The following is a 27,752-nucleotide window of genomic DNA, read 5'->3' on the forward strand; positions in this document are numbered from 1 at the left end:
AGAAGAGAACATTTCCCTATCGAACGACGTATACATTATAACAGAGCTACAACTACGAAAGAAATTCTGTTGATTACTCCCCAGGCGGATCGATTGTTTTCAACGGAGAGACAGCAAAGACAAAGACACACGTAAATATGTCAATTGCAATTCCATGAGCATAGTTATCCACTGTGTGTATGATAGTGAAGTCCTTTGTCTTTTCTCCCGCTCTTTCTTACATGCCCTGCCCTTTTCCTTTTGTGTAACAAGCCGTCATATCGGTTTAGTCCACTAGGGACTTTTTATGGTATTATGTCGTATTCAATGTGTAACATTTCCTGTGTGTGTGTGTGTTTATGTAATTCTGTGTGATTATTAAGTTAGTTAGTAAATAAATAATTAAGCCAATTTGTATATCGCTGATTCATCATTAATCTAGGGGTTTGTGCAGATATCAAAAGAGTTTGCGACATTCAGAATATGACCGATGGGGTGATAATACATTAATAAGGGACTGTAATCGATAAGATATGAAAATATCTGAAGAGAGTTCAATTCAGAAAATAGTAACTCTTTAAACATGTTCCCGTGGTGCCCCGACTTCCTAGTTAATTCATGTTTACATGATTAGTTTAATCACGTAATCATTACACAGATATTTCATTTGATAATATAACAGTCTTTCCTTTAATGATAGTCAAGACACGACAGGAGGTAGAGGGGGGAAGGGGAACGGAAAGGTAGAGGAGGGTAGAGGGGGAACAGAAAGGTAGAGGAGGGTAGAGGGGGAACAGAAAGGTAGAGGAGGGTAGAAAGGAGAACAGAAAGGTAGAGGAGGGTAGAGGGGGAACAGAAAGGTAGAGGAGGGTAGAAAGGAGAACAGAAAGGTAGAGGAGGGTAGAGGGGGAACAGAAAGGTAGAGGAGGGTAGAAAGGAGAACAGAAAGGTAGAGGAGGGTAGAGAGGGGAACAGAAAGGAGGGTAGAGGGGGTCAACCTTATGCTCTAATTAACTTGAGTCTCTTCAAAATAAAAGACAGGATTTCCAGCTCGCCCTGTGTTTCTGCGGGTGTGGTGGCAGCGGTGATTATGTCTGATTCGCTACGCCAGCCGGGGCCCTTGCTGCTCCTGTGTACTAACGGTGTGTGTGTGTGTGTGTGTGTGTGTGTGTGTGTGTGTGTGTGTGTGTGTGTGTGTGTGTGTGTGTGTGTGTGTGAGTGTGTGTGTGTTAGAGTCTCTCCGGGGTTTGTTCACCAAGCTCGGACGTGATTGATCTCATGTGTTCAATCACCTGGCAGTTGCCATGGCAGCAGGGGGGATAAACCAGGAAGAGAGTGTAAGGGAAGGAGGGAGGGAGGTGAGCGAGAGGGAGGGAGGAAGGTGGGAAGTGAAGGAGGCACCTTGAGGTTCTTGACAGCTGGGGCGGGGTCGGTGAGGAAGCTTTGGCGAACACTGATCTCTATCCCAGCCTCCTTGGTCCTCGCCTCGAGATCATCCAGCGTCTGAAGGAGAGATAAGACATGAAAACTGCCATCATTCACTTCATTCAGATACTTTGTTTAGTATTTTCAGTACAACATGTCTTGACAGAACAGACAGAAACACAGACAGAAACACAGACAGACACACAGACAGAAACACAGACAGACACACAGACAGACACACAGACAGACACACAGACAGAAACACAGACAGAAACACAGACAGAAACACAGACAGACACACAGACAGACACACAGACAGAAACACAGACAGAAACACAGAAAGAAACACAGACAGAAACACAGACAGAAACACAGACAGACAGACAGAAACACAGACAGAAACACAGACAGAAACACAGACAGAAACACAGACAGAAACACAGACAGACACACAGACAGAAACACAGACAGACACATAGACAGACCAACAGACAGACACACAGACAGAAACACAGACCAGGGCTGGCTCCAGACATAAGCAGAACTCATTCGGGTTCTGAAGATAATGTTGAGAGTTAGAATAGTAGGTGCAAGTACAAAAATTGAGTTTTGCATAAGCAAATGTTCTCTTGTTACGTCAGTCACTGACAGTCATTCAATTAGCCATGTCAGCTAACACTTGCTTTATTGCTAAATTTGTCTAGCCAGCTGTCTAAACTTGGAGCATCATGTCCGGATACCAGCCGGTCACGCAGGGCACGTGCCCAGGGCCCCTAACCTCCAGGGGGCCCGAATTTGATTTTGTTAGTTACTCTCACTCAGATATAATTTATATGGCATAAGTCATGGAAAAATGTGTAGAATTGCATGAAATCAACAGGTTGGTTGTCAGTCCCAAACCCCCTATAACTCTGAGTATGGGCATGCCATTTTGATTCTCAGTTACATTGTTTTACAATTTTGCGCCAAATATAAATTGTGTAAGCAATAATAGGACCAAAGTGTAGTTTACATTGTTTAAGGATGTATCAGTGGAGACCACCTCTTCCAGGGCAATAGGAGACACCATATTACATTGTTTAAAACCTCTTGAACCTCTGGCTAGTATTTCATTTTTGGATGAAAAACGTTCCCGTTTTAAGCGCAATATTTTGTCACGAAAAGATGCTCGACTATGCATATAATTGACAGCTTTGGAAAGAAAACACTCTGACGTTTCCAAATCTGCAAAGATATTGTCTGTGAGTGCCCCAGAACTGATGCTACAGGCGAAACCAAGATGAAACTTCAAACAGGAAGTGAGCAAAATTTTTGAGGCGCCGTTTTCCATTGTCTCCTTATATGGCTGTGAATGCGACATGAACGAGCCTACACTTTCTGCCGTTTCCCCAAGGTGTCGGCAGCATTGTGACGTATTTGTAGGCATATAATTGGAAGATTGACCATAAGTGACTACATTTACCAGGTGTCCGCCTGGTGTCCTGCGTCAAAATTGGTGCGTAATCTCCAGGTGCGTGCATTCTTCCATGTGATTCAGAGGAGAAACCAAACTTCCACGAACAATATATCATCGAAGAGATATGTGAAAAACACCTTGAGGATTGATTCTAAACAACGTTTGCCATGTTTCTGTCGATATTATGGAGTTAATTTGGAAAAATGTTGCCCGCTGAATGCTACGCTAAATGCTACGCTTGCTATCAATACTGTTACACAAATGCTTGTTTTGCTATGGTTGAAAAGCATATTTTGAAAATCTGAGATGACAGTGTTGTTAACAAAAGGCTAAGCTTGAGAGCTAGCATATTTATTTCATTTCATTTGCGATTTTCATGAATAGTTAACGTTGCGTTATGGTAATGAGCTTGAGGCTGTATTCACAGCGAATGCAGTAAGAAACCAAGGTAAGTTGCTAGCTAGCATTAAACTTTTCTTATAAAAAACAATCAATCAATCATAATCACTAGTAAACTACACATGGTTGATGATATTACTAGTTTATCTAGCGTGTCCTGCGTTGCATATAATCGATGCAGTGAGTATTCGCGTAAAAGGACTAGTTGCTCCAACGTGTACCTAACCATGAACATCAATGCCTTTCTTAAAATCAATACACAAGTATATATTTTTAAACCTGCTTATTTAGTTAATATTGCCTGCTAACATGACTCGTTGCGAACTGTGAAGACTATTTCTTCCTAACAAAGACAGCCAACTTCGCCAAACGGGTGATGATTTAACAAAAGCGCATTTGCGAAAAAAGCACAATCGTTGCACAACTGTACCTAACCATAAACATCAATGCATTTCTTAAAATCAATACACAGAAGTATATATTTTTAAACCTGCATATTTAGCTAAAAGAAATCCAGGTTAGCAGGCAATATTAACCAGGTGAAATTGTGTCACTTCTCTTGCGTTCATTGCACACAGAGTCAGTGTATATGCAACAGTTTGGGCTGCCTGGCTCATTGCAAACTAATTTGCCAATATTTTACGTAATTTTGGCATAATATTGAAGGTTGTGCAATGTAACAGCAATATTTAGACTTAGGGATGCCACCCGTTAGATAAAATACGGAACAGTTCCGTATTTCACTGAAAAAATAAACGTTTTGTTTTCGAGATGATAGTTTCCAGATTCGACCATATTAATGACCCAAGGCTCGTATTTCTGTGTGTTATTATGTTATAATTATGTCCATTATTTGATAGAGCCGTCTGACTGAGCGGTGGTAGGCACCAGCAGGCTTGTAAGCATTCATTCAAAATGCATGTAAGCATTCATGCTTTCGTGCATTTTGCCAGCAGCTCTTTGCTGTGCTTCAAGCATTGAGCTGTTTATGACTTCAAGCCTATTAACTCCCGAGATTAGGCTGGTGTAACCGATGTGAAATGACTAGCTAGTTAGAGGGGTGCGCGCTAATAGCGTTTCAAACGTCACTCGCTTGGAGTGGTTGGAGTGGTTGTTCCCCTTGCTCTGCATGGGTAACGCTGCTTCGAGGGTGGCTGTTGTCGATGTGTTTCTGGTTCGAGCCCAGGTAAGGGCGAGGAGAGGGACAGAAGCTATACTGTTACACTGGCAATACTAAAGTGCCTATAAGAACATCCAATAGTCAAAGGTATATGAAATACAAATCGTATAGAGAGAAATAGTCCTATAATTCCTATAATAACTACAACCTAAAACTGCTTACCTGGGAATATTGAAGACTCATGTTAAAAGGAACCACCAGCTTTCATATGTTCTCATGTTCTGAGCAAGGAACTTAAACGTTAGCGTTCTTACATGGCACATATTGCACTTTTACTTTCTTCTCCAACACTTTGTTTTTGCATTATTTAAACCAAATTGAACATGTTTCATTATTTATTTGAGGCTAAATTGATTTTATTGATGTATTATATTAAGTTAAAATAAGTGTACATTCAGTATTGTTGTAATTGTCATTGTTACAAATACATTTTTTTTTAAATCGCCCGATTAATCAGTATCTGCTTTTTTTGGTCCTCCAATAATCGGTATCCGTATCGTCGTTGAAAAATCATAATGGGTCGACCTCTAGTACAGATAGTTCTCCTAAATATTTAACATGTTTGTTAATTTTATCCGAGATCGCTTACCTTGAAACTGGACTATGAATTTTGTGCCAATAGCCTGAAGGGGGAGACATGGGAAGTATTGAACTACAGAAAATCAGCCGTGGCAATATATTCATTTTGACCATTGGATATTCTGCCGCTTAAAGCAACTGGGATGTAAGTCCACCTACTGAGGTTCGTTTTTGTAACGATCGTCGTTGGAATGAGGTGAGGACCAAACCGCAGCGTGGTAAGTGTTCATGATGATATTTATTTAAACTCAGAACACTAAACAAAATTACAAAGAGAAAGAAACGAAACCGAAACAGTTCTGTAAGGTGACAAAACACACTAGACAGAAAATAACTACCCACGAAACACAGGTGGGAAAAGGCTACCGAAGTATGATTCTCAATCAGAGACAACTAATGACACCTGCCTCTGATTGAGAACCATACCAGGCCAAACGCAAAAACACAACATAGAAAACGGAACATAGACAACCCACCCAACTCACTGACCATACTAAAACAAAGACATAACAAAGGAACTAAGGTCAGAACGTGACAGGTTTTAATTGATTTGAGATCTGTTAAAGTTCTGGCAATGGTTTTATCTAAGAAAGGCAATAGATCTACTAACAAATATTTAAAATAGGAAACGATTGTCATTCCATAAGTAGAGATGGGGTCCTCCACCGGGTTCCATAGGTAGAGATGTAGTCCTCCATCGGGTTCCATAAGTAGAGATGGAGTCCTCCATCAGGTTCCATAAGTAGAGATGAATTCCTCCATCAGGTTCCATAAGTAGAGATGGAGTCCTCCATCGGGTTCCATAAGTAGAGATGGAGTCCTCCATCGGGTTCCATAAGTAGAGATGTAGTCCTCCATCAAGTTCCATAGGTAGAGATGGAGTCCTCCATCGGGTTCCATAAGGAGAGATGGAGTCCTCCATCAGGTTCCATCGGGTTCCATAAGTAGATATGTAGTCCTCCATCGGGTTCCATAAGTAGAGATGTAGTCCTCCATCGGGTTCCATAAGTAGAGATGGAGTCCTCCATTGGGTTCCATAAGTAGAGATGGAGTCCTCCATCGGGTTCCATAAGTAGATATGTAGTCCTCCATCGGGTTCCATAAGCAGAGATGTAGTCCTCCATCAGGTTCCATAAGTAGAGATTGAGTCCTCCATCGGGTTCCATAAGTAGAGATTGAGTCCTCCATCGGGTTCCATAAGTAGAGATGTAGTCCTCCATCGGGTTCCATAAGTAGAGATTGAGTCCTCCATCGGGTTCCATAAGTAGATATGTAGTCCTCCATCAGGTTCCATAAGTAGAGATGGAGTCCTCCATCAGGTTCCATAAGTAGATATGTAGTCCTCCATCGGGTTCCATAAGTAGATATGTAGTCCTCCATCGGGTTCCATAAGTAGATATGTAGTCCTCCATCAGGTTCCATAAGTAGAGATTGAGTCCTCCATCGGGTTCCATAAGTAGAGATGTAGTCCTCCATCGGGTTCCATAAGTAGAGATGTAGTCCTCCATCAGGTTCCATAAGTAGAGATTGAGTCCTCCATCGGGTTCCATAAGTAGATATGTAGTCCTCCATCGGGTTCCATAAGTAGAGATGTAGTCCTCCATCGAGTTCCATAAGTAGAGATGTAGTCCTCCATCGGGTTCCATAGGTAGAGATGGAGTCCTCCATCGGGTTCCATAAGTAGAGATGGAGTCCTACATCAGGTTCCATCGGGTTCCTTAAGTAGAGATGTAGTCCTCCATCGGGTTCCATAAGTAGAGATGTAGTCCTCCATCGGGTTCCATAAGTAGAGATGTAGTCCTCCATCGGGTTCCATAAGTAGAGATTGAGTCCTCCATCGGGTTCCATAAGTAGATATGTAGTCCTCCATCGGGTTCCATAAGTAGAGATTGAGTCCTCCATCGGGTTCCATAAGTAGATATGTAGTCCTCCATCAGGTTCCATAAGTAGAGATTGAGTCCTCCATCGGGTTCCATAAGTAGAGATGTAGTCCTCCATCGGGTTCCATAAGTAGAGATGTAGTCCTCCATCAGGTTCCATAAGTAGAGATTGAGTCCTCCATCGGGTTCCATAAGTAGATATGTAGTCCTCCATCGGGTTCCATAAGTAGATATGTAGTCCTCCATCAGGTTCCATAAGTAGAGATTGAGTCCTCCATCGGGTTCCATAAGTAGAGATGTAGTCCTCCATCGGGTTCCATAAGTAGAGATGTAGTCCTCCATCAGGTTCCATAAGTAGAGATTGAGTCCTCCATCGGGTTCCATAAGTAGATATGTAGTCCTCCATCGGGTTCCATAAGTAGAGATGTAGTCCTCCATCGAGTTCCATAAGTAGAGATGTAGTCCTCCATCGGGTTCCATAAGTAGAGATGGAGTCCTCCATCGGGTTCTATAAGTAGAGATGGAGTCCTCCATCGGATTCCATAAGTAGAGATGGAGTCCTCCATCGGGTTCCATCGTGTTCCATAAGTAGAGATGGAGTCCTCCATCGGGTTCCATAAGTAGAGATGGAGTCCTCCATCGGGTTCTATAAGTAGAGATGGAGTCCTCCATCGGGTTCCATAAGTAGAGATGGAGTCCTCCATCGGGTTCCATAAGTAGAGATGGAGTCCTCCATCGGGTTCCATAAGTAGCGATGGAGTCCTCCATCGACGTCTTGAGAGTCAGAAGGGCTGATTTGGTTAGATAAAGCCGAATTTATCTATGATCTTCAATGAGTTTGGGGGCAAATTGGGATTCATTGTCTAGATTTAGTAAAATATCATCCTCATATAATAACATGGAGTGATCAGTAGATTTCAGGGAAATTGGTGTTATTTCCTTCGATTGACAAATTGCCTGGGCCAGGGGTTCCATGGATAACAAAAATAGCAAAGGAGACATTAAATCACCTTGTCTGCTGCTTCTAGTGAATCTGAACAGAGCAGAACAGATACTGCCTGTTAAAACTATGTCTGAGGGATTGGCATATAGTAATTTAATCATAATGAAATTTGCAGTTGAAAGAGAACTTGGATAAATACAATGGGAGAATTACACTGATGATTTTCGAAAAATAGGCACGGTGCGCTTTTGGTTTCAATCCCTCTAAAAAGAGAAATAAATCATTCTAAATAACAAACTACAGTGCCTTGCGAAAGTATTCGGCCCCCTTGAACTTTGCGGCCTTTTGCCACATTTCAGGCTTCAAACATAAAGATATAAAACTGTATTTTTTTGTGAAGAATCAACAACAAGTGGGACACAATCATGAAGTGGAACGACATTTATTGGATATTTCAAACTTTTTTAACAAATCAAAAACTGAAAAATTGGGCGTGCAAAATTATTCAGCCCCTTTACTTTCAGTGCAGCAAACTCTCTCCAGAAGTTCAGTGAGGATCTCTGAATGATCCAATGTTGACCTAAATGACTAATGATGATACATACAATCCACCTGTGTGTAATCAAGTCTCCGCATAAATGCACCTGCACTGTGATAGTCTCAGAGGTCCGTTAAAAGCGCAGAGAGCATCATGAAGAACAAGGAACACACCAGGCAGGTCCGAGATACTGTTGTGAAGAAGTTTAAAGCCGGATTTGGATACAAAAATATTTCCCAAGCTTTAAACATCCCAAGGAGCACTGTGCAAGCGATAATATTGAAATGGAAGGAGTATCAGACCACTGCAAATCTACCAAGACCTGGCCGTCCCTCTAGACTTTCAGCTCATACAAGGAGAAGACTGATCAGAGATGCAGCCAAAAGGCCCATGATCACTCTGGATGAACTGCAGAGATCTACAGCTGAGGTGGGAGACTCTGTCCATGGGACAACAATCAGTCGTATATTGCACAAATCTGGCCTTTATGGAAGAGTGGCAAGAAGAAAGCCATTTATTAAAGATATCCATAAAAAGTGTTGTTTAAAGTTTGCCACAAGCCACCTGGGAGACACACCAAACATGTGGAAGAAGGTGCTCTGGTCAGATGAAACCAAAATTGAACTTTTTGGCAACAATGCAAAACGTTATGTTTGGCGTAAAAGCAACACAGCTGAACACACCATCCCCACTGTCAAACATGGTGGTGGCAGCATCATGGTTTGGGCCTGCTTTTCTTCAGCAGGGACAGGGAAGATGGTTCAAATTGATGGGAAGATGGATGGAGCCAAATACAGGACCATTCTGGAAGAAAACCTGATGGAGTCTGCAAAAGACCTGAGACTGGGACGGAGATTTGTCTTCCAACAAGACAATGATCCAAAACATAAAGCAAAATCTACAATGGAATGGTTCAAAAATAAACATATCCAGGTGTTAGAATGGCCAAGTCAAAGTCCAGACCTGAATCCAATCGAGAATCTGTGGAATGAACTGAAAACTGCTGTTCACAAATGCTCTCCATCCAACCTCAATGAGCTCGAGCTGTTTTGCAAGGAGGAATGGGAAAAAATGTCAGTCTCTCGATGTGCAAAACTGATAGAGACATACCCCAAGCAACTTACAGCTGTAATCGCAGCAAAAGGTGGCGCTACAAAGTATTAACTTAAGGGGGCTGAATAATTTTGCACGCCCAATTTTTCAGTTTTTGATTTGTTATAAAAGTTTGAAATATCCAATAAATGTAGTTCCACTTCATGATTGTGTCCCACTTGTTGTTGATTCTTCACAAAAAAATACAGTTTTATATCTTTATGTTTGAAGCCTGAAATGTGGCAAAAGGTCGCAAAGTTCAAGGGGGCGGAATACTTTCGCAAGGCACTGTATGTGGGCAAAACTGAAAAAGCGTGTGCGAGCAAGGAGGCCTACAAACTTGACTCAGTTACACCAGCTCTGTCAGGAGGAATGGGCCAATTCACCCTTATTGTGGAAGGCTCCCTGAAACGTTTGACCCAAGTTAAACAATTTGAAGGCAATGCTACCAAATACTAATTGAGTGTATGTAAACTTCTGACCCACTGGGAATGTGATTAAATAAATAAAAGCTGAAATAAATAATTATCTGTAACGGTCTGGGTGTAGCTGGTGCAGAGGAGTCAGGCGCAGGACAGCAGAGATGAGTAACACAAGTAACTTTACTCAAATATGCCAATAACATGTCATAATACCGAGCCCACAATAACAGACCAAACATACATAAAACAATCACGCACAAAAACCATGGGGAAAACAGAGGGTTAAATAATGAACATGTAATTGGGGAATTGAAACCAGGTGTGTAAAACAAAGCCAAAACAAATGGAAAATGAAAAGTGGATCGGCGATGGCTAGAAGGCCGGTGACTTCAACCGCCGAATGCCGCCTGAACAAGGAGAGGGATCGACTTTCGGCGGAAGTCGTGACATTCTCTCTATGACTATTCTGACATTTCACATTCTTAAAATAAAGTGGTGATCCTAACTGACCTAAAACAGGGACTTTTTACCAGGATTAATTGTCAGGAATTGTGAAAAACTAAGTTTAAATGTATTTGGCTAAGGTGTATGCAAACATCCGACTTCAACTGACTCTCTCGGAACTCATTAAAAGGCGGCTGGAACTACATGAAACTACATGAAACTACATGAAAATACTGGCAGATCAATAAAGTGTCCCTGTAGATCTAATTATATTTAGAGGATTGGAGGATTCTAAATTAACATCTAAGGGGCATTTTTCTGGTCTGTGATATTGATTTATGAATGCAAAACCTTACAGAGAATATCGAAGCAGCTGTTTTTGTACTCTTTGTATTTATTTTCTCTCCGGCGCCAGCATCACTCTCCGCCTCATGGCCTCAAACTGTGCCACTTTGTTTCTCTCCATCGACCCACACGCAAATTAGACATTTGGATAATAAAGCATTTAAAGGCTGACATTGGTTGATTTTAACACTTCTGACAGCCAAAATTCTAACTCCACACATAACTTTTGGAAGGCGTGGATTATTATAACCTACTGCAGGCCTAAAACCTATGCCTATGAGTGTAACCTTCTGAATTAATGATTTACATTGAAGATTGAGGCCTCTTAATGAGTCCCGAGAGCCGATCTGTTATCCAACAATTATTATTATAATTAACCCTGCATTATAATTATATAAAAGCTGCTTAGATATTCTCTGTAAGGTTTTACATTTCTAAATCAATATCACAGACCAGATTTGCCCTAAAGAAAAATGCCCCTTAGATATTAATTTTGAATCCTCCAATCCTCTAAATATAATTAGATCTACAGGAACACGTTATTGATCTGCAAGTATTTTCACGTAGTTTCATGTAGTAGCCGCCTTTTAATGAGTTCCGAGAGCCGTGTCATACCAGTTATTATTGGATTATTCACCATGGCAACCACTTGTTAGTATAAAACAGAACGTCATGTGGGTTTTAATTTATTTTTCGAATTCAATCATATATTTCTACCATTCTAGATGCTGGAGGCATTTTGTTTTTCACAAGTGTTAGCAGTCTGTGAATTCTGCAAACAATGTTTCCATGAATTGGCTATTAGCGGGACAATAGACTCGTCATACCTTTGCAAAAGGATAGTCTAATAGCTCATCTAGGTAAGGTGTGAAGAAAATCCCCCCAACTTGCAATGTATTAAGTACTCTAAAGTTTTACATTTCTAACTCCAAACCTAATGCAACTGTAAAATGTTGTACAGTATTTCTTTACCAACATCTTTATGCTTTCGTTAATAAAATAATGATAGAAATACTCTTTCAAAATGCAGATGTTTATTTCAACTTTCAGCAGGACAATAGGGAATATCACTGAATGACAGAGCGTGGGGACTGGTCTTGATAAATCAATCAGATTTTTGTTTTTTTCATGGAATAGAAATACCATAGTATTAAACAAAGAAATTATTAAGCTACAGAAAGAGAAACATTCTCTGAGGGCAGAGAGAGGGGCGGCAACTGATGCATTGGTCCAGAGCCAAGCGGTATTGGCGGAGAGTCACTCGTCATTTGCGGAGAGTCAGGCGGAGAATGACCAGTTGAAGAGGGCAAGGAACGAGATGTCACAATCCATGCCAGGCACACCTGTGAGCTCTGGAAACAATGTGTCCTTGATGGGCTAGAAGCCATCCACCCTTGATGGGTTATCAGCAAGACAATAGACTCTTGCCGAGTTTAGGGACTTTAAATGTACAGTTTTAATGGACGTTGGCGAGGCATTATTATTGCCCATAATCATCTGTTGAGAAAACATGTGTTATGGCTTTTCAACCTCTGCCATATTGTGGATTCTGCTCTAATTATGTTGGTAACCAATGTATTATAGCAATAAGGCACCTCAGTGGTTTGTGGTATATGGCCAATATACCACAGCTAAGGGCTGTATCCAGGCTATCTATCTAATATAACTTAGAGGGTTTTATTTAATGGAAGCTTCTCTAATGTCAAACATGTAATGTGTGGTGTACCGCAGGGCAGCTCTCTAGGCCCTCTACTCTTTTCTATTTTTACCAATGACCTGCCACTGGCATTAAACAAAGCATGTGTGTCCATGTATGCTGATGATTCAACCATATACTCATCAGCAAACACAGCTAATGAAGTCACTGTAACCTTTAACAAAGAGTTGCAGTTTGTTTTGGAATGCGTGGCCAGCAATAAACTGATCCCGAACATCTCTAAAACTGTATTTGGTACAAATCATTCCCTAAGTTCTAGACCTCAGATGAATCTGGTAATGAATGGTGTTTCTGTTGAACAAGTTGAGGAGACTAAATTACTTGGTCTCACCTTAGAATGTAAACGGTCATGGTCAAAACATATAGATTCAGTAGTTGTAAAGATGGGGAGAGGTCTGTCCGTAATAAAGAGATGCTCTGCTTTTCTGACACCACACTCCACAAAGTCCTGCAGGCTCTAGTTTTATCTTATCTTGTTTATTGTCCAGACATATAGTCAAGTGCTGCAAATAAGGACCTAGTTAAGCTCCAGTTGGCCCAGAACAGAGAGACACAGCTTGCTCTTCATTGTAATCAGAGGGCTAATATTAATACTATGCAAGCCAGTGTGTCTTGGCTAAGAGTTGAGGAAAGAATGATTGCGTCACTTCTTGTTTTTACAAGAAACATGAATGTTTCAGAAATTCCAAATTGTTTGCATAGTCAACTTACACACACACTTACCCCAGGTTCAGAACAAATTCAATTCATCAATGCATTGATTCAGTATGTTTATCAATAATACATATTTTTGTTTGTGTGTATGTACTGACATGTGACCTACTTGTTGTGTGTATGTACTGACATGTGACCTACTTGTTGTGTGTATGTACTGACATGTGACCTACTGGTTGTGTGTCTGTACTGACATGTGACCTACTTGTTGTGTGTATGTATTGACATGTGACCTACTTGTTGTGTGTCTGTACTGACATGTGACCTACTTGTTGTGTGTATGTATTGACATGTGACCTACTTGTTGTGGGTCTGTACTGACATGTGACCTACTTGTTGTGTGTATGTATTGACATGTGACCTACTTGTTGTGTGTCTGTACTGACATGTGACCTACTTGTTGTGTGTATGTACTGACATGTGACCTACTTGTTGTGTGTCTGTACTGACATGTGACCTACTTGTTGTGTGTCTGTACTGACATGTGACCCACTTGTTGTGTGTATGTATTGACATGTGACCTACTTGTTGTGTGTCTGTACTGACATGTGACCTACTTGTTGTGTGTCTGTACTGACATGTGACCTACTGGTTGTGTGTCTGTACTGACATGTGACCTACTTGTTGTGTGTATGCACTGACATGTGACCTACTTGTTGTATGTATGTACTGACATGTGACCTACTTGTTGTGTGTCTGTACTGACATGTGACCTACTGGTTGTGTGTCTGTACTGACATGTGACCTACTTGTTGTGTGTCTGTACTGACATGTGACCTACTGGTTGTGTGTCTGTACTGACATGTGACCTACTGGTTGTGTGTCTGTACTGACATGTGACCTACTGGTTGTGTGTATGTACTGACATGTGACCTACTTGTTGTGTGTATGTATTGACATGTGACCTACTTGTTGTGTGTCTGTACTGACATGTGACCTACTTGTTGTGTGTGTGTACTGACATGTGACCTACTTGTTGTGTGTATGTACTGACATGTGACCTACTGGTTGTGTGTCTGTATTGACATGTGACCTACTTGTTGTGTGTCTGTACTGACATGTGACCTACTTGTTGTGTGTATGTACTGACATGTGACCTACTTGTTGTGTGTATGTACTGACATGTGACCTACTTGTTGTGTGTCTGTACTGACATGTGACCTACTTGTTGTGTGTATGTACTGACATGTGACCTACTTGTTGTGTGTATGTACTGACATGTGACCTACTTGTTGTGTGTATGTACTGACATGTGACCTACTTGTTGTGTGTATGTACTGACATGTGACCTACTTGTTGTGTGTATGTACTGACATGTGACCTACTGGTTGTGTGTATGTACTGACATGTGACCTACTTGTTGTGTGTATGTACTGACATGTGACCTACTGGTTGTGTGTCTGTACTGACATGTGACCTACTTGTTGTGTGTGTATGTTTTTTATTTATTTTTCCTTTTATTCAACTAGGCAAGTCAGTTAAGAACAAATTCATATTTTCAATGACAGCCTACGGTTGGTATCTATCAGTCTTGATGAGCTAGGGTGGGTATCTATCAGTCTTGATGAGTTAGGGTGGGTATCTATCAGTCTTGATGAGTTAGGGTGGGTATCTATCAGTCTTGATGAGTTAGGGTGGGTATCTATCAGTCTTGATGAGTTAGGGTGGGTATCTATCAGTCTTGATGAGTTAGGGTGGGTATATATCAGTCTTGATGAGTTAGGGTGGGTATATATCAGTCTTGATGAGTTAGGGTGGGTATATATCAGTCTTGATGAGTTAGGGTGGGTATCTATCAGTCTTGATGAGTTAGGGTGGGTATCTATCAGTCTTGATGAGTTAGGGTGGGTATCTATCAGTCTTGATGAGTTAGGGTGGGTATCTATCAGTCTTGATGCGTTAGGGTGGGTATCTATCAGTCTTGATGAGTTAGGGTGGGTATATATCAGTCTTGATGAGTTAGGGTGGGTATCTATCAGTCTTGATGAGTTAGGGTGGGTATATATCAGTCTTGATGAGTTAGGGTGGGTATCTATCAGTCTTGATGAGTTAGGGTGGGTATCTATCAGTCTTGATGAGTTAGGGTGGGTATCTATCAGTCTTGATGAGTTAGGGTGGGTATCTATCAGTCTTGATGAGTTAGGGTGGGTATATATCAGTCTTGATGAGTTAGGGTGGGTATATATCAGTCTTGATGAGTTAGGGTGGGTATATATCAGTCTTGATGAGTTAGGGTGGGTATCTATCAGTCTTGATGAGTTAGGGTGGGTATCTATCAGTCTTGATGAGTTAGGGTGGGTATCTATCAGTCTTGATGAGTTAGGGTGGGTATCTATCAGTCTTGATGAGTTAGGGTGGGTATATATCAGTCTTGATGAGTTAGGGTGGGTATCTATCAGTCTTGATGAGTTAGGGTGGGTATCTATCAGTCTTGATGAGTTAGGGTGGGTATATATCAGTCTTGATGAGTTAGGGTGGGTATCTATCAGTCTTGATGAGTTAGGGTGGGTATCTATCAGTCTTGATGAGTTAGGGTGGGTATCTATCAGTCTTGATGAGTTAGGGTGGGTATCTATCAACAACAAACAAAAGTTTATCTCAATACTTTGTTATATACCATTTGTTGGCAATTGGCTGTCAGCCAATCAGCATTCAGGGCTCGAACCATACAGTTTTATAATCTAGATCATAACCATCATTAATCATGGCCTGTAGGCCAAGTCCTCCCTGGGAGACACATTCAATAGCCTGCCCTAAATGGTGTTGTGTCGTAGCCCAAATGAGACTGACCATCTCTCCTTAGCTGTAGCGAACAAAAAAAAAAAATAGTAGGGGAATAGCTTCCAATTTATATAGACATATTTTCCCATGTAGGAATTCAATGCTCTGGAGCCCCACCAGGAAGCAGCCTCAGTCCGTGTGACATTATTCGTTAATTGGTGTGGTATCATCATTGTTTAATATCCTGGACCATAGGCAGTATAATATTAACAAAGTCCAATACTCAGCAATAATAGTAATAATGTCCTTGTAACCACTTCAAGGGGGGGGGGGGGGGGGGGGGGGGGGGTGTTCTCCTCATTGGCTTATGCTGAGGGCAGCATTATAGCCATAGGCTAGGCTGTGTGACTGTGCATGGATGGCATATCTGAATATTGTGCCAGTCATTATGGGGCTCCATCTGTCGACTCGTCAGGGATTCTGGGAAATGTGATTCTGGAAAATGTCTTGAGCTTTATTGGGAGCATTGTGTTCTGAAAGATCAAGATGAGTTTTTTTTCCCGGGTGGATGAAACCCCATCTCAGATTTAGCTGATGTCGCTGGGATCTCACCTCCACTGTAGGTTGCCCTCTGTTTTTAGCAGTTTGGCATTCAGATCTGGGGAGATGCTGACCCTCTTCTCCTCATAGGTCAGAGCCCCCCCGAGTCCACTGCAAGGCGAACAATTTGCCATTTCACTTCAAACGAGAGCCCTTCCCGGAAAAGACCCGCGCAAGTGTGCAATGTTAATCAGCGGCATGGGACCCAGCTTCTCCTGCCCTCGAATAGCTCATAGAAAAGATTGCTCATGAAACAAAGTTGGGTTTTCCCGCCACCCCCACGGAAGTTTCAAGTCCTTTTGGCACGTTGAATTTACCGGAATGATTCTCAAGTGATTCCGTTTTCTCTTTTTAAGGAGATCGATTTGCCCCCTTTTTTTCTAACTTAGCTCGCGCCGCTTCCAGGTCACGGAGTTACACCTCTTTCCCATTGGCTATCGGTGGAACTGTTGTCGGGGAGTTGAGAGCCGTCATGTTACCACAAGTGAACCGTGGGGGGGGGGAGCAGATTATTCTATCCTCGGGAGACAAATAGACCTGCTTATTTTTTAAAATACTTATCATACAATCAATGTCCCACACTTTAATATGATGTTTACTATTGACCTTTTTTTTTTTTTTTGAATTTTTTAAATCAACTCTGTTAATTAATAGTTATTTTGCAAAAGAAAGCCACGATGAGGCCACGCGTTTTCAATGCATGTCCCCGGAACAGGAAGTCTCATGTTTCACCAAAGTCCATAAAACTTGAGTCTAGAGCAGCCTTAGTTAGGAAGGGTTTTGGTAGAGTGATTAGCCCCACAGACTCTGGACCACAGAAGCCCATTCTGACGTGGCTATGAATCCCATCTCAACCCTTCCGCTCTGTTTTCCTCTGTATCTGTCTCTCCTCTACATTCAGACTATCACCGTCTATGAAACAGTCAAATGCAAACAAACTAAGAAAATGTAAATGTTAAAGATGCCTGTCACTCACCGAGGTGAAAACCTCCGTAGTCTGCTGGATGGTGGCGATCTTCGTCCATTTCCACTTCTGAAAGAGCTGAACCCTGGTGGGGTTGTGGAGGGTGGCAGACGGGTGGGTACGAAAGAACGTGGGGAAGCGCTGGCGGTTGGAGAGAGCTGGAGAACTGGAGCCGTAGGATAACTGAGGAGAGAAGAGAGGAGGAGAGGAGGAGAGGAGATAGAAAAGTGTTAGGGTGTCCTCATTATGAAAACATTTGACAGAAAAGACAGAAGAGACAGAGGAAGAAGAACAAACCAAAGAATAAGACAAAACGAGAAAACAAGAAAAGGTAGTTAACATAATGAAGCAAAACGATTTTTGGTTCAATAATTCACAGCCTTTGGGCCAGTAAATTAGGTCCTGATAGAATATCCCTCCGCCAAAGCCCAGTAAATTAGGTCCTGATAGAATATCCCTCAGCCATATCCCAGTAAATTAGGTCCTGATTGAATATCCCTCAGCCAAAGCCCAGTAAATTAGGTCCTGCTAGAATATCCCTCAGCCATATCCCAGTAAATTAGGTCCTGCTAGAATATCCCTCAGCCATAGCCCAGTAAATTAGGTCCTGCTAGAATATCCCTCAGCCAAAGCCCAGTAAATTAGGTCCTGCTAGAATATCCCTCCGCCAAAGCCCAGTAAATTAGGTCCTGATAGAATATCCCTCCGCCATATCCCAGTAAATTAGGTCCTGATAGAATATCCCTCAGCCATATCCCAGTAAATTAGGTCCTGATTGAATATCCCTCAGCCAAAGCCCAGTAAATTAGGTCCCGCTAGAATATCCCTCAGCCATAGCCAGGTAAATTAGGTCCTGCTAGAATATCCCTCAGCCATATCCCAGTAAATTATGTCCTGATTGAATATCCCTCAGCCACATCCCAGTAAATTAGGTCCTGATTGAATATCCCTCAGCTACATCCCAGTAAATTAGGTCCTGATAGAATATCCCTCAGCCACATCCCAGTAAATTAGGTCCTGATTGAATATCCCTCAGCCATATCCCAGTAAATTAGGTCCTGATTGAATATCCCTCAGCCATATCCCAGTAAATTAGGTCCTGATTGAATATCCCTCAGCCACATCCCAGTAAATTAGGTCCTGCTAGAATATCCCTCAGCCATATCCCAGTAAATTAGGTCCTGATTGAATCACCTCAGCCATATCCCAGTAAATTAGGTCCTGCTAGAATATCCCTCAGCCATATCCCAGTAAATTAGGTCCTGATTGAATATCCCTCAGCCACATCCCAGTAAATTAGGTCCTGCTAGAATATCCCTCAGCCATATCCCAGTAAATTAGGTCCTGATTGAATTTCCCTCAGCCAAAGCCCAGTAAATTAGGTCCCGCTAGAATATCCCTCAGCCATAGCCCAGTCAATTAGGTACTGATTGAATATCCCTCAGCCACATCCCAGTAAATTAGGTCCTGATTGAATATCCCTCAGCCATATCCCAGTAAATTAGGTCCTGATAGAATATCCCTCAGCCACATCCCAGTAAATTAGGTCCTGATTGAATATCCCTCAGCCATATCCCAGTAAATTAGGTCCTGCTAATGTATTAAACATTTTCATTGATCAACTGCAATGTGAGCTGGTAAGTTAAAATGGCACCGATTTCCTATATAGTGCACTACTTTTGACCGGAGCCCTATTCCCTATGGGCACTATTCCCTTTTGGCCCTGGTAAAAAAAAAGAAGTTATGCACTATATAGGGTATAGGGTGCAATTTGGGACGCAAACATACATCGCACGGTGACACGGCCACTGCAGAGGAATATGGGTCAGAAATCTGATGTGGGAACCGTCAGAGACAGGTCTTTATGACACCAAAATAGCACTGCATGAAAAATGTAGGAATATGGCTGTATACTGGGGCGGCAGGGTAGCCTAGTGGTTAGAGCGTTGGACTAATAACCGGAAGGTTGCAAGTTCAAACCCCTGAGCTGACAAGGTACAAATCTGTTGTTCTGTTAACAGGCAGTTAACCCACTGTTCCTAGGCCGTCATTTGAAAATAAGAATTTGTTCTTAACTGACTTGCCTGGTTAAATAAAGGTAAAATAATTATTTAAAAAATTAAAAATACCCGCCTAGCATCTAGTCTACACATAATTTCTGTGAGAGTACACTTTCAAAGTGGAGAGTGTGCAATAATAGCCCACCAAATATCAGCCTGCTATTCCTGTATCCCCTCCATAAAGGTGTCTGGATATACAGCAATAGGTGAAAGCTTTTTCCAGTTGTCATAACATGTCATTTTGGGAAACTTCAATATCTTTCAGGGCGCAATACTAGCTGGCAAATGGTATGGGCCCTGGTCAAAGGGAGAACACTACGGTGCCATTAGAAACCCAACCACTGAGACGGGCAGAGCAGTGTTATTATTCCCTCTAACCTCCTTGACACTTCTTATTTGGCATTCAGGCCTTGGAATACTTACCTTACCTCTAGGCTGACAAAACACTCCACTCTCCTCTCCTTCCTTGACAGCTAAGTGGATCTGAGGTGTCTGCTCCACTGTTCCCCCCCACCCATCTCTCTGTCTGTCCCCCCCCCACTCTCTCCCTTCCTCAGCCAAGTCGATCTGAGGTGTCTGCTCCACTGTCACCCCCCCCCCCCCCCCCATCTCTCTGTCTGTCTCCCCCCCACTCTCTCCCTTCCTCAGCCAAGTGGATCTGGGGTGTCTGCTTCACTGTTTCCCTCTCCCCCCCCCATCTCTCCGCCCGCCCGCCCGTCCCTCCCTCCCTCCCTCCCTCCCTCCCTCCCTCCCTCCCTCCCTCCCTCAGCCAAGTGGATCTGAGGTGTCTGCTCCACTGTCACCCCCCCATCCCTCTGTCCGTCTCCCCCTCACTCCCTCCCTCCCTTCCTCAGCCAAGTGGATCTGAGGTGTCTGCTTCACTGTCAGGTGCCAGTAGAGCTCACAGAGGAGGGCACTCAACTCCCTGGAGCTCAGCTATGACTCTGAGTCAACATCCATCTAGACACCACTAGTCTCGTAGCTATGACTCAACCTCCCTCCCTCTAGACACCACTAGTCTGGTAGCTATGACTCTAAATCAACCTCACTCTAGACATCACTAGTCTGCTAGCTATGATTCAACCTCCCTCTAGACACCACTAGTCTGCTAAATATGACTCAACCTCACTCTAGACACCACTAGTCTGCTAGCTATGATTCAACCTCCCTCTAGACACCACTAGACTGCTATCCACGACTCAACCTCACTCTAGACACCACTAGTCTGCTAGCTATGATTCAACCTCCCTCTAGACACCACTAGTCTGCTAAATATGACTCAACCTCCCTCTAGACACCATTAGTCTGCTAGCTATGACTCAACCTCCCTCTAGACACCACTAGTCTGCTAGCTATGACTCAACCTCTCTCTAGACACCACTAGTCTGGTAGCTATGACTCTAAATCAACCTCACTCTAGACATCACTAGTCTGTTAGCTATGACTCTGACTCAACCTCCCTCTACACACCACTAGTCTGCTAGCTATGACTCTGACTCAACCTCGCTCTAGACACCACTAGTCTGCTAGCTATGACTGACTCAACCTCCCTCGACACAACACTAGTCTGCTCGCTATGACTCTGACACAACCTCGCTATAGACACCACTAGTCTGCTAGCTATGACTCTGACACAACCTCGCTATAGACACCACTAGTCTGCTAGCTATGACTCTGAGTCAACCTCCCTCTAGACACCATTAGTCTGCTAGCTATAACTCAACCTCCCTCGACACACCACTAGTCTGCTCGCTATGACTCTGACACAACCTCGCTATAGACACCACTAGTCTGCTAGCTATGACTCTGACACAACCTCGCTATAGACACCACTAGTCTGCTAGCTATGACTCTGAGTCAACCTCCCTCTAGACACCATTAGTCTGCTAGCTATAACTCAACCTCCCTCTAGACACCACAAGTCTGCTAGCTATGACTGAACCTCACTCTAGACACCACTAGTCTGCTAAATATGACTCTGAGTCAACCTCCCTCTAGACACCCCTAGTCTGCTAGCTATGACTCAACCTCACTCTAGACACCACTAGTCTGCTATCCACAACTCAACCTCACTCTAGACACCACTAGTCTGCTAGCTATGATTCAACCTCCCTCTAGACACCACTAGTCTGCTAAATATGACTCTGAGTCAACCTCACTCTAGACACCACTAGTCTGCTAAATATGACTCTGAGTCAACCTCTCTCTAGACACCACTAGTCTGCTAGCTACGACTGACTCAACCTCCCTCTAGACACCACTAGACTGCTATCCACGACTCAACCTCACTCTAGACACCACTAGTCTGCTAGCTATGACTCAACCTCACTCTAGACACCACTAATCTGCTAAATATGACTCTTGAGTCAACCTCTCTCTAGACACCACTAGTCTGCTAGCTACGACTGACTCAACCTCCCTCTAGACACCACTAGACTGCTATCCACGACTCAACCTCACTCTAGACACCACTAGTCTGCTAGCTATGACTCAACCTCCCTCTAGACACCACTAGTCTGCTAAATATGACTCTGAGTCAACCTCACTCTAGACACCACTAGTCTGCTAAATATGACTCTGAGTCAACCTCTCTCTAGACACCACTAGTCTGCTAGCTACGACTGACTCAACCTCCCTCTAGACACCACTAGACTGCTATCCACGACTCAACCTCACTCTAGACACCACTAGTCTGCTAGCTATGATTCAACCTCCCTCTAGACACCACTAGTCTGCTAAATATGACTCAACCTCCCTCTAGACACCATTAGTCTGCTAGCTATGACTCAACCTCCCTCTAGACACCACTAGTCTGCTAGCTATGACTCAACCTCTCTCTAGACACCACTAGTCTGGTAGCTATGACTCTAAATCAACCTCACTCTAGACATCACTAGTCTGTTAGCTATGACTCTGACTCAACCTCCCTCTACACACCACTAGTCTGCTAGCTATGACTCTGACTCAACCTCGCTCTAGACACCACTAGTCTGCTAGCTATGACTGACTCAACCTCCCTCGACACAACACTAGTCTGCTCGCTATGACTCTGACACAACCTCGCTATAGACACCACTAGTCTGCTAGCTATGACTCTGACACAACCTCGCTATAGACACCACTAGTCTGCTAGCTATGACTCTGAGTCAACCTCCCTCTAGACACCATTAGTCTGCTAGCTATAACTCAACCTCCCTCGACACACCACTAGTCTGCTCGCTATGACTCTGACACAACCTCGCTATAGACACCACTAGTCTGCTAGCTATGACTCTGACACAACCTCGCTATAGACACCACTAGTCTGCTAGCTATGACTCTGAGTCAACCTCCCTCTAGACACCATTAGTCTGCTAGCTATAACTCAACCTCCCTCTAGACACCACAAGTCTGCTAGCTATGACTGAACCTCACTCTAGACACCACTAGTCTGCTAAATATGACTCTGAGTCAACCGCACTCTAGACACCACTAGTCTGCTAAATATGACTCTGAGTCAACCTCTCTCTAGACACCACTGGTCTGCTAGCTACGACTGACTCAACCTCCCTCTAGACACCACTAGACTGCTATCCACGACTCAACCTCACTCTAGACACCACTAGTCCGCTAGCTATGACTCAACCTCACTCTAGACACCACTAGTCTGCTATCCACAACTCAACCTCACTCTAGACACCACTAGTCTGCTAGCTATGATTCAACCTCTCTCTAGACACCACTAGTCTGCTAGCTACGACTGACTCAACCTCCCTCTAGACACCACTAGACTGCTATCCACAACTCAACCTCACTCTAGACACCACTAGTCTGCTAGCTATGACTCAACCTCACTCTAGACACCACTAGTCTGCTATCCACAACTCAACCTCACTCTAGACACCACTAGTCTGCTAGCTATGATTCAACCTCCCTCTAGACACCACTAGTCTGCTAAATATGACTCAACCTCCCTCTAGACACCATTAGTCTGCTATCCACGACTCAACCTCACTCTAGACACCACTAGTCTGCTAGCTACGACTGACTCAACCTCCCTCTAGACACCACTAGTCTGCTATCCACGACTCAACCTCCCTCTAGACACCCCTAGTCTGCTAGCTATGACTCAACCTCACTCTAGACACCACTAGTCTGCTATCCACAACTCAACCTCACTCTAGACACCACTAGTCTGCTAGCTATGAATCAACCTCCCTCTAGACACCACTAGTCTGCTAAATATGACTCTGAGTCAACCTCACTCTAGACACCACTAGTCTGCTAAATATGACTCTGAGTCAACCTCTCTCTAGACACCACTAGTCTGCTAGCTACGACTGACTCAACCTCCCTCTAGACACCACTAGACTGCTATCCACGACTCAACCTCACTCTAGACACCACTAGTCTGCTAGCTATGACTCAACCTCACTCTAGACACCACTAGTCTGCTAAATATGACTCTTGAGTCAACCTCTCTCTAGACACCACTAGTCTGCTAGCTACGACTGACTCAACCTCCCTCTAGACACCACTAGACTGCTATCCACGACTCAACCTCACTCTAGACACCACTAGTCTGCTATCCACAACTCAACCTCACTCTAGACACCACTAGTCTGCTAGCTATGAATCAACCTCCCTCTAGACACCACTAGTCTGCTAAATATGACTCTGAGTCAACCTCACTCTAGACACCACTAGTCTGCTAAATATGACTCTGAGTCAACCTCTCTCTAGACACCACTAGTCTGCTAGCTACGACTGACTCAACCTCCCTCTAGACACCACTAGACTGCTATCCACGACTCAACCTCACTCTAGACACCACTAGTCTGCTAGCTATGACTCAACCTCACTCTAGACACCACTAGTCTGCTAAATATGACTCTTGAGTCAACCTCTCTCTAGACACCACTAGTCTGCTAGCTACGACTGACTCAACCTCCCTCTAGACACCACTAGACTGCTATCCACGACTCAACCTCACTCTAGACACCACTAGTCTGCTAGCTATGACTCAACCTCCCTCTAGACACCACTAGTCTGCTAAATATGACTCTGAGTCAACCTCACTCTAGACACCACTAGTCTGCTAAATATGACTCTGAGTCAACCTCTCTCTAGACACCACTAGTCTGCTAGCTACGACTGACTCAACCTCCCTCTAGACACCACTAGACTGCTATCCACGACTCAACCTCACTCTAGACACCACTAGTCTGCTAGCTATGATTCAACCTCCCTCTAGACACCACTAGTCTGCTAAATATGACTCAACCTCCCTCTAGACACCATTAGTCTGCTAGCTATGACTCAACCTCCCTCTAGACACCACTAGTCTGCTAGCTATGACTCAACCTGCCTCCCTCTAGACACCATTAGTCTGCTAACTATGACTCAACCTCCCTCTAGACACCACTAGTCTGCTAGCTATGACTCAACCTCTCTCTAGACACCACTAGTCTGCTACCTATGACTTAACCTCCCTCTAGACACCATTAGTCTGCTAGCTATGACTCAACCTCCCTCTAGACACCACTAGTCTGCTAGCTATGACTCAACCTCCCTCTAGACACCACTAGTCTGCTAGCTATGACTCAACCTCCTTCTAGACACCATTAGTCTGCTAGCTATGACTCAACCTCCCTCTAGACACCACTAGTCTGCTAGCTATGACTCAACCTCCCTCTAGACACCACTAGTCTGCTAGCTATGACTCAACCTCCTTCTAGACACCATTAGTCTGCTAGCTATGACTCAACCTCCCTCTAGACACCACTAGTCTGCTAGCTATGACTCAACCTCCTTCTAGACACCATTAGTCTGCTAGCTATGACTCAACCTCCCTCTAGACACCACTAGTCTGCTAGCTATGACTCTGACTCAACTTCCCTCTAGACACCATTAGTCTGCTAGCTATGACTCAACCTGCCTTCCTCTAGACACCATTAGTCTGCTAGCTATGACTCAACATCCCTCTAGACACCACTAGTCTGCTAGCTATGACTCAACCTCCCTCTAGAGACCATTAGTCTGCTAGCTATGACTCAACCTCCCTCTAGACATCACTAGTCTGCTAGCTATGACTCAGCCTGCCTCCCTCTAGACACCATTAGTCTGCTAGCTATGACTCAACATCCCTCTAGACACCATTAGTCTGCTAGCTATGACTCATCCTCCCTCTAGACACCATTAGTCTGCTAGCTATGACTCAACCTTCCTCTAGACACCATTAGTCTGCTAGCTATGACTCAACATCCCTCTAGACACCACTAGTCTGCTAGCTATGACTCAACCTCCCTCTAGACACCATTAGTCTGCTAGCTATGACTCAACTTCCCTCTAGACACCATTAGTCTGCTAGCTATCTGACTCATACTAGAGGCTGAGGTAACGTCCCAAATGGCACCCTATTCTCCAATCATCCCCATAAGGCCCTGTTCTAAAGTAGTGCACTACATAGGGAATATGTTGCCATTTGGGAAACAGCCTCTGACTGAAGCTGGAGGCTCATGACTCGCAGATTATTTTTTTTTCCACATTTAGTGAATTAGGGCACCCACTCATAAGGATTTACTGAAGAACATTGTTATGATACAGCTAATTTTGGAGATAGATGTGGTATCTATCTAGCACAACTGAGACTGTCACACACACACACACACACACACACACACAGTAGAACCATACTCACCACTATAAGGTTCCACATGCGAGCGGCCTCGGCCACCAAAGTGGACACAGAGCTGCAGCCAGGCATCAGTACAATCTTGATGGGCTCAGTGTACAGCAGGTCATACAGGAGCTTGGTGGCTTCACCTGGATCACACTGTAGGGAACAGAGGAAGACAGAAAGGCAGACTATATATGCTCCAAACTATTTAATGGTAAACCATCACACTGCCTGGGAAACAGAGGACTAGTAAATAGAAGAGGAATAAGGGAGATGGATAGAGGAGTGGAATAAGGGAGATGGATAGAGGAGTGGAATAAGGGAGATGGATAGAGGAGTGGAATAAGGGAGATGGATAGAGGAGTGGAATAAGGGATATGGATAGAGGAGTGGAATAAGGGAGATGGATAGAGGAGTGGAATAAGGGAGATGGATAGAGGAGTGGAATAAGGGAGATGGATAGAGGAGTGGAATAAGGGAGATGGATAGAGGAGTGGAATAAGGGAGATGGATAGAGGAGTGGAATAAGGGAGATGGATAGAGGAGTGGAATAAGGGAGATGGATAGAGGAGTGGAATAAGGGAGATGCATAGAGGAGTGGAATAAGGGAGATGGATAGAGGGGGAATAAAGGTGAGGGATAGAGGGGGATAAAGGAGAGGGATAGAGGGGGATAAATGAGAGGGATGGAGGGGATAAAGGAGAGGGATAGAGGGGGAATAAAGGAGATGGATAGAGGGGGAATAAAGGAGAGGGATAGAGGGGGATAAAGGAGAGGGATAGAGGAGTGGAATAAGGGATATGGATAGAAGGGGAATTAAGGAGAGGATAGAGGAGGGGGAATAAATGAGAGGGATAGAGGAGTGGAATGAAGGAGAGGGTGATAGAGGGGGAATGAAGGAGAGGGTGATAGAGGGGGAATGAAGGAGAGGGTGATAGAGGGGGAATGAAGGAGAGGGATAGAGGGGCAATAAAGGAGAGGGGATGGGTGAGAGGAAGAGGTGTAAAGGGGGGGAATGGGATAAAGGGAGTGGGTAGGTTGAGCGGGAAAGCAATGGGGGGTATAGAGAGAGGGAGAGAGGTAGAGATTGAGGTATATCGATTACATACGGCACCCCGCAACAACAAAAAATTACATTAAAGTGCTATTTGTATGTTAAACTGCACCGTGGGATTGAGAGGGTCATTGATTAATTTCACACTAGTTTACACTCAACGACACCAAAAAAACAGGAGAGCCCAGAGACAGAGAGACAAGGTGAGGCTCGTCCCAAGGACACCTGTATTTGTCCTCCGAAAAATCATTTCCCCGGGGAGAGAAACAACATTTTTGGAGTCCCAAAAAGCACCCTATTCCCTACATAGTGCACTACTATTGACCAAAGTGCAAACTATTTTCCTACCTGAAAGCAGGGACCACATTTCCTCACCAAACAGTCAATCTCCTGTCTTTGATCCAATCCTAACAAATGGCGTTGGGGGTCTTTCTTCATTTTAATTCTCAACATACAGTCAATGAAAAATAGATATTCAATTTAAACGACAATGGTTGCGGGTTAAATCGATCATTAATCATTTGGTTGTTTGGGAGAGGGAATCCACCGTTGGGAGGAAACCTGCAGCAGACAGTGTTGTGT

The 27,752-nt window shown here is 43.6% G+C and overlaps 1 protein-coding gene across 1 annotated transcript in view; it reads right to left on the reverse strand.

The window, feature by feature from the left end:
* The window catches only part of LOC110487865 (gamma-aminobutyric acid type B receptor subunit 1), a 265,484-nt gene that overhangs the window by 96,927 nt on the left and 140,805 nt on the right, over window positions 1–27,752 (reverse strand). The window contains exons 8-10 of the mRNA XM_036970908.1: window positions 26,138–26,272; window positions 17,411–17,581; window positions 1,381–1,482 (exon numbers count right to left, since the gene is read on the reverse strand). Of these exons, the coding sequence (XP_036826803.1) occupies window positions 1,381–1,482; window positions 17,411–17,581; window positions 26,138–26,272 (408 nt within the window). The remainder of the gene's footprint in view (window positions 1–1,380; window positions 1,483–17,410; window positions 17,582–26,137; window positions 26,273–27,752) is intronic.

This window comes from Oncorhynchus mykiss, chromosome 32 (assembly GCF_013265735.2).
Source record: "Oncorhynchus mykiss isolate Arlee chromosome 32, USDA_OmykA_1.1, whole genome shotgun sequence".
In the NCBI taxonomy this organism is placed as follows: domain Eukaryota; kingdom Metazoa; phylum Chordata; class Actinopteri; order Salmoniformes; family Salmonidae; genus Oncorhynchus; species Oncorhynchus mykiss.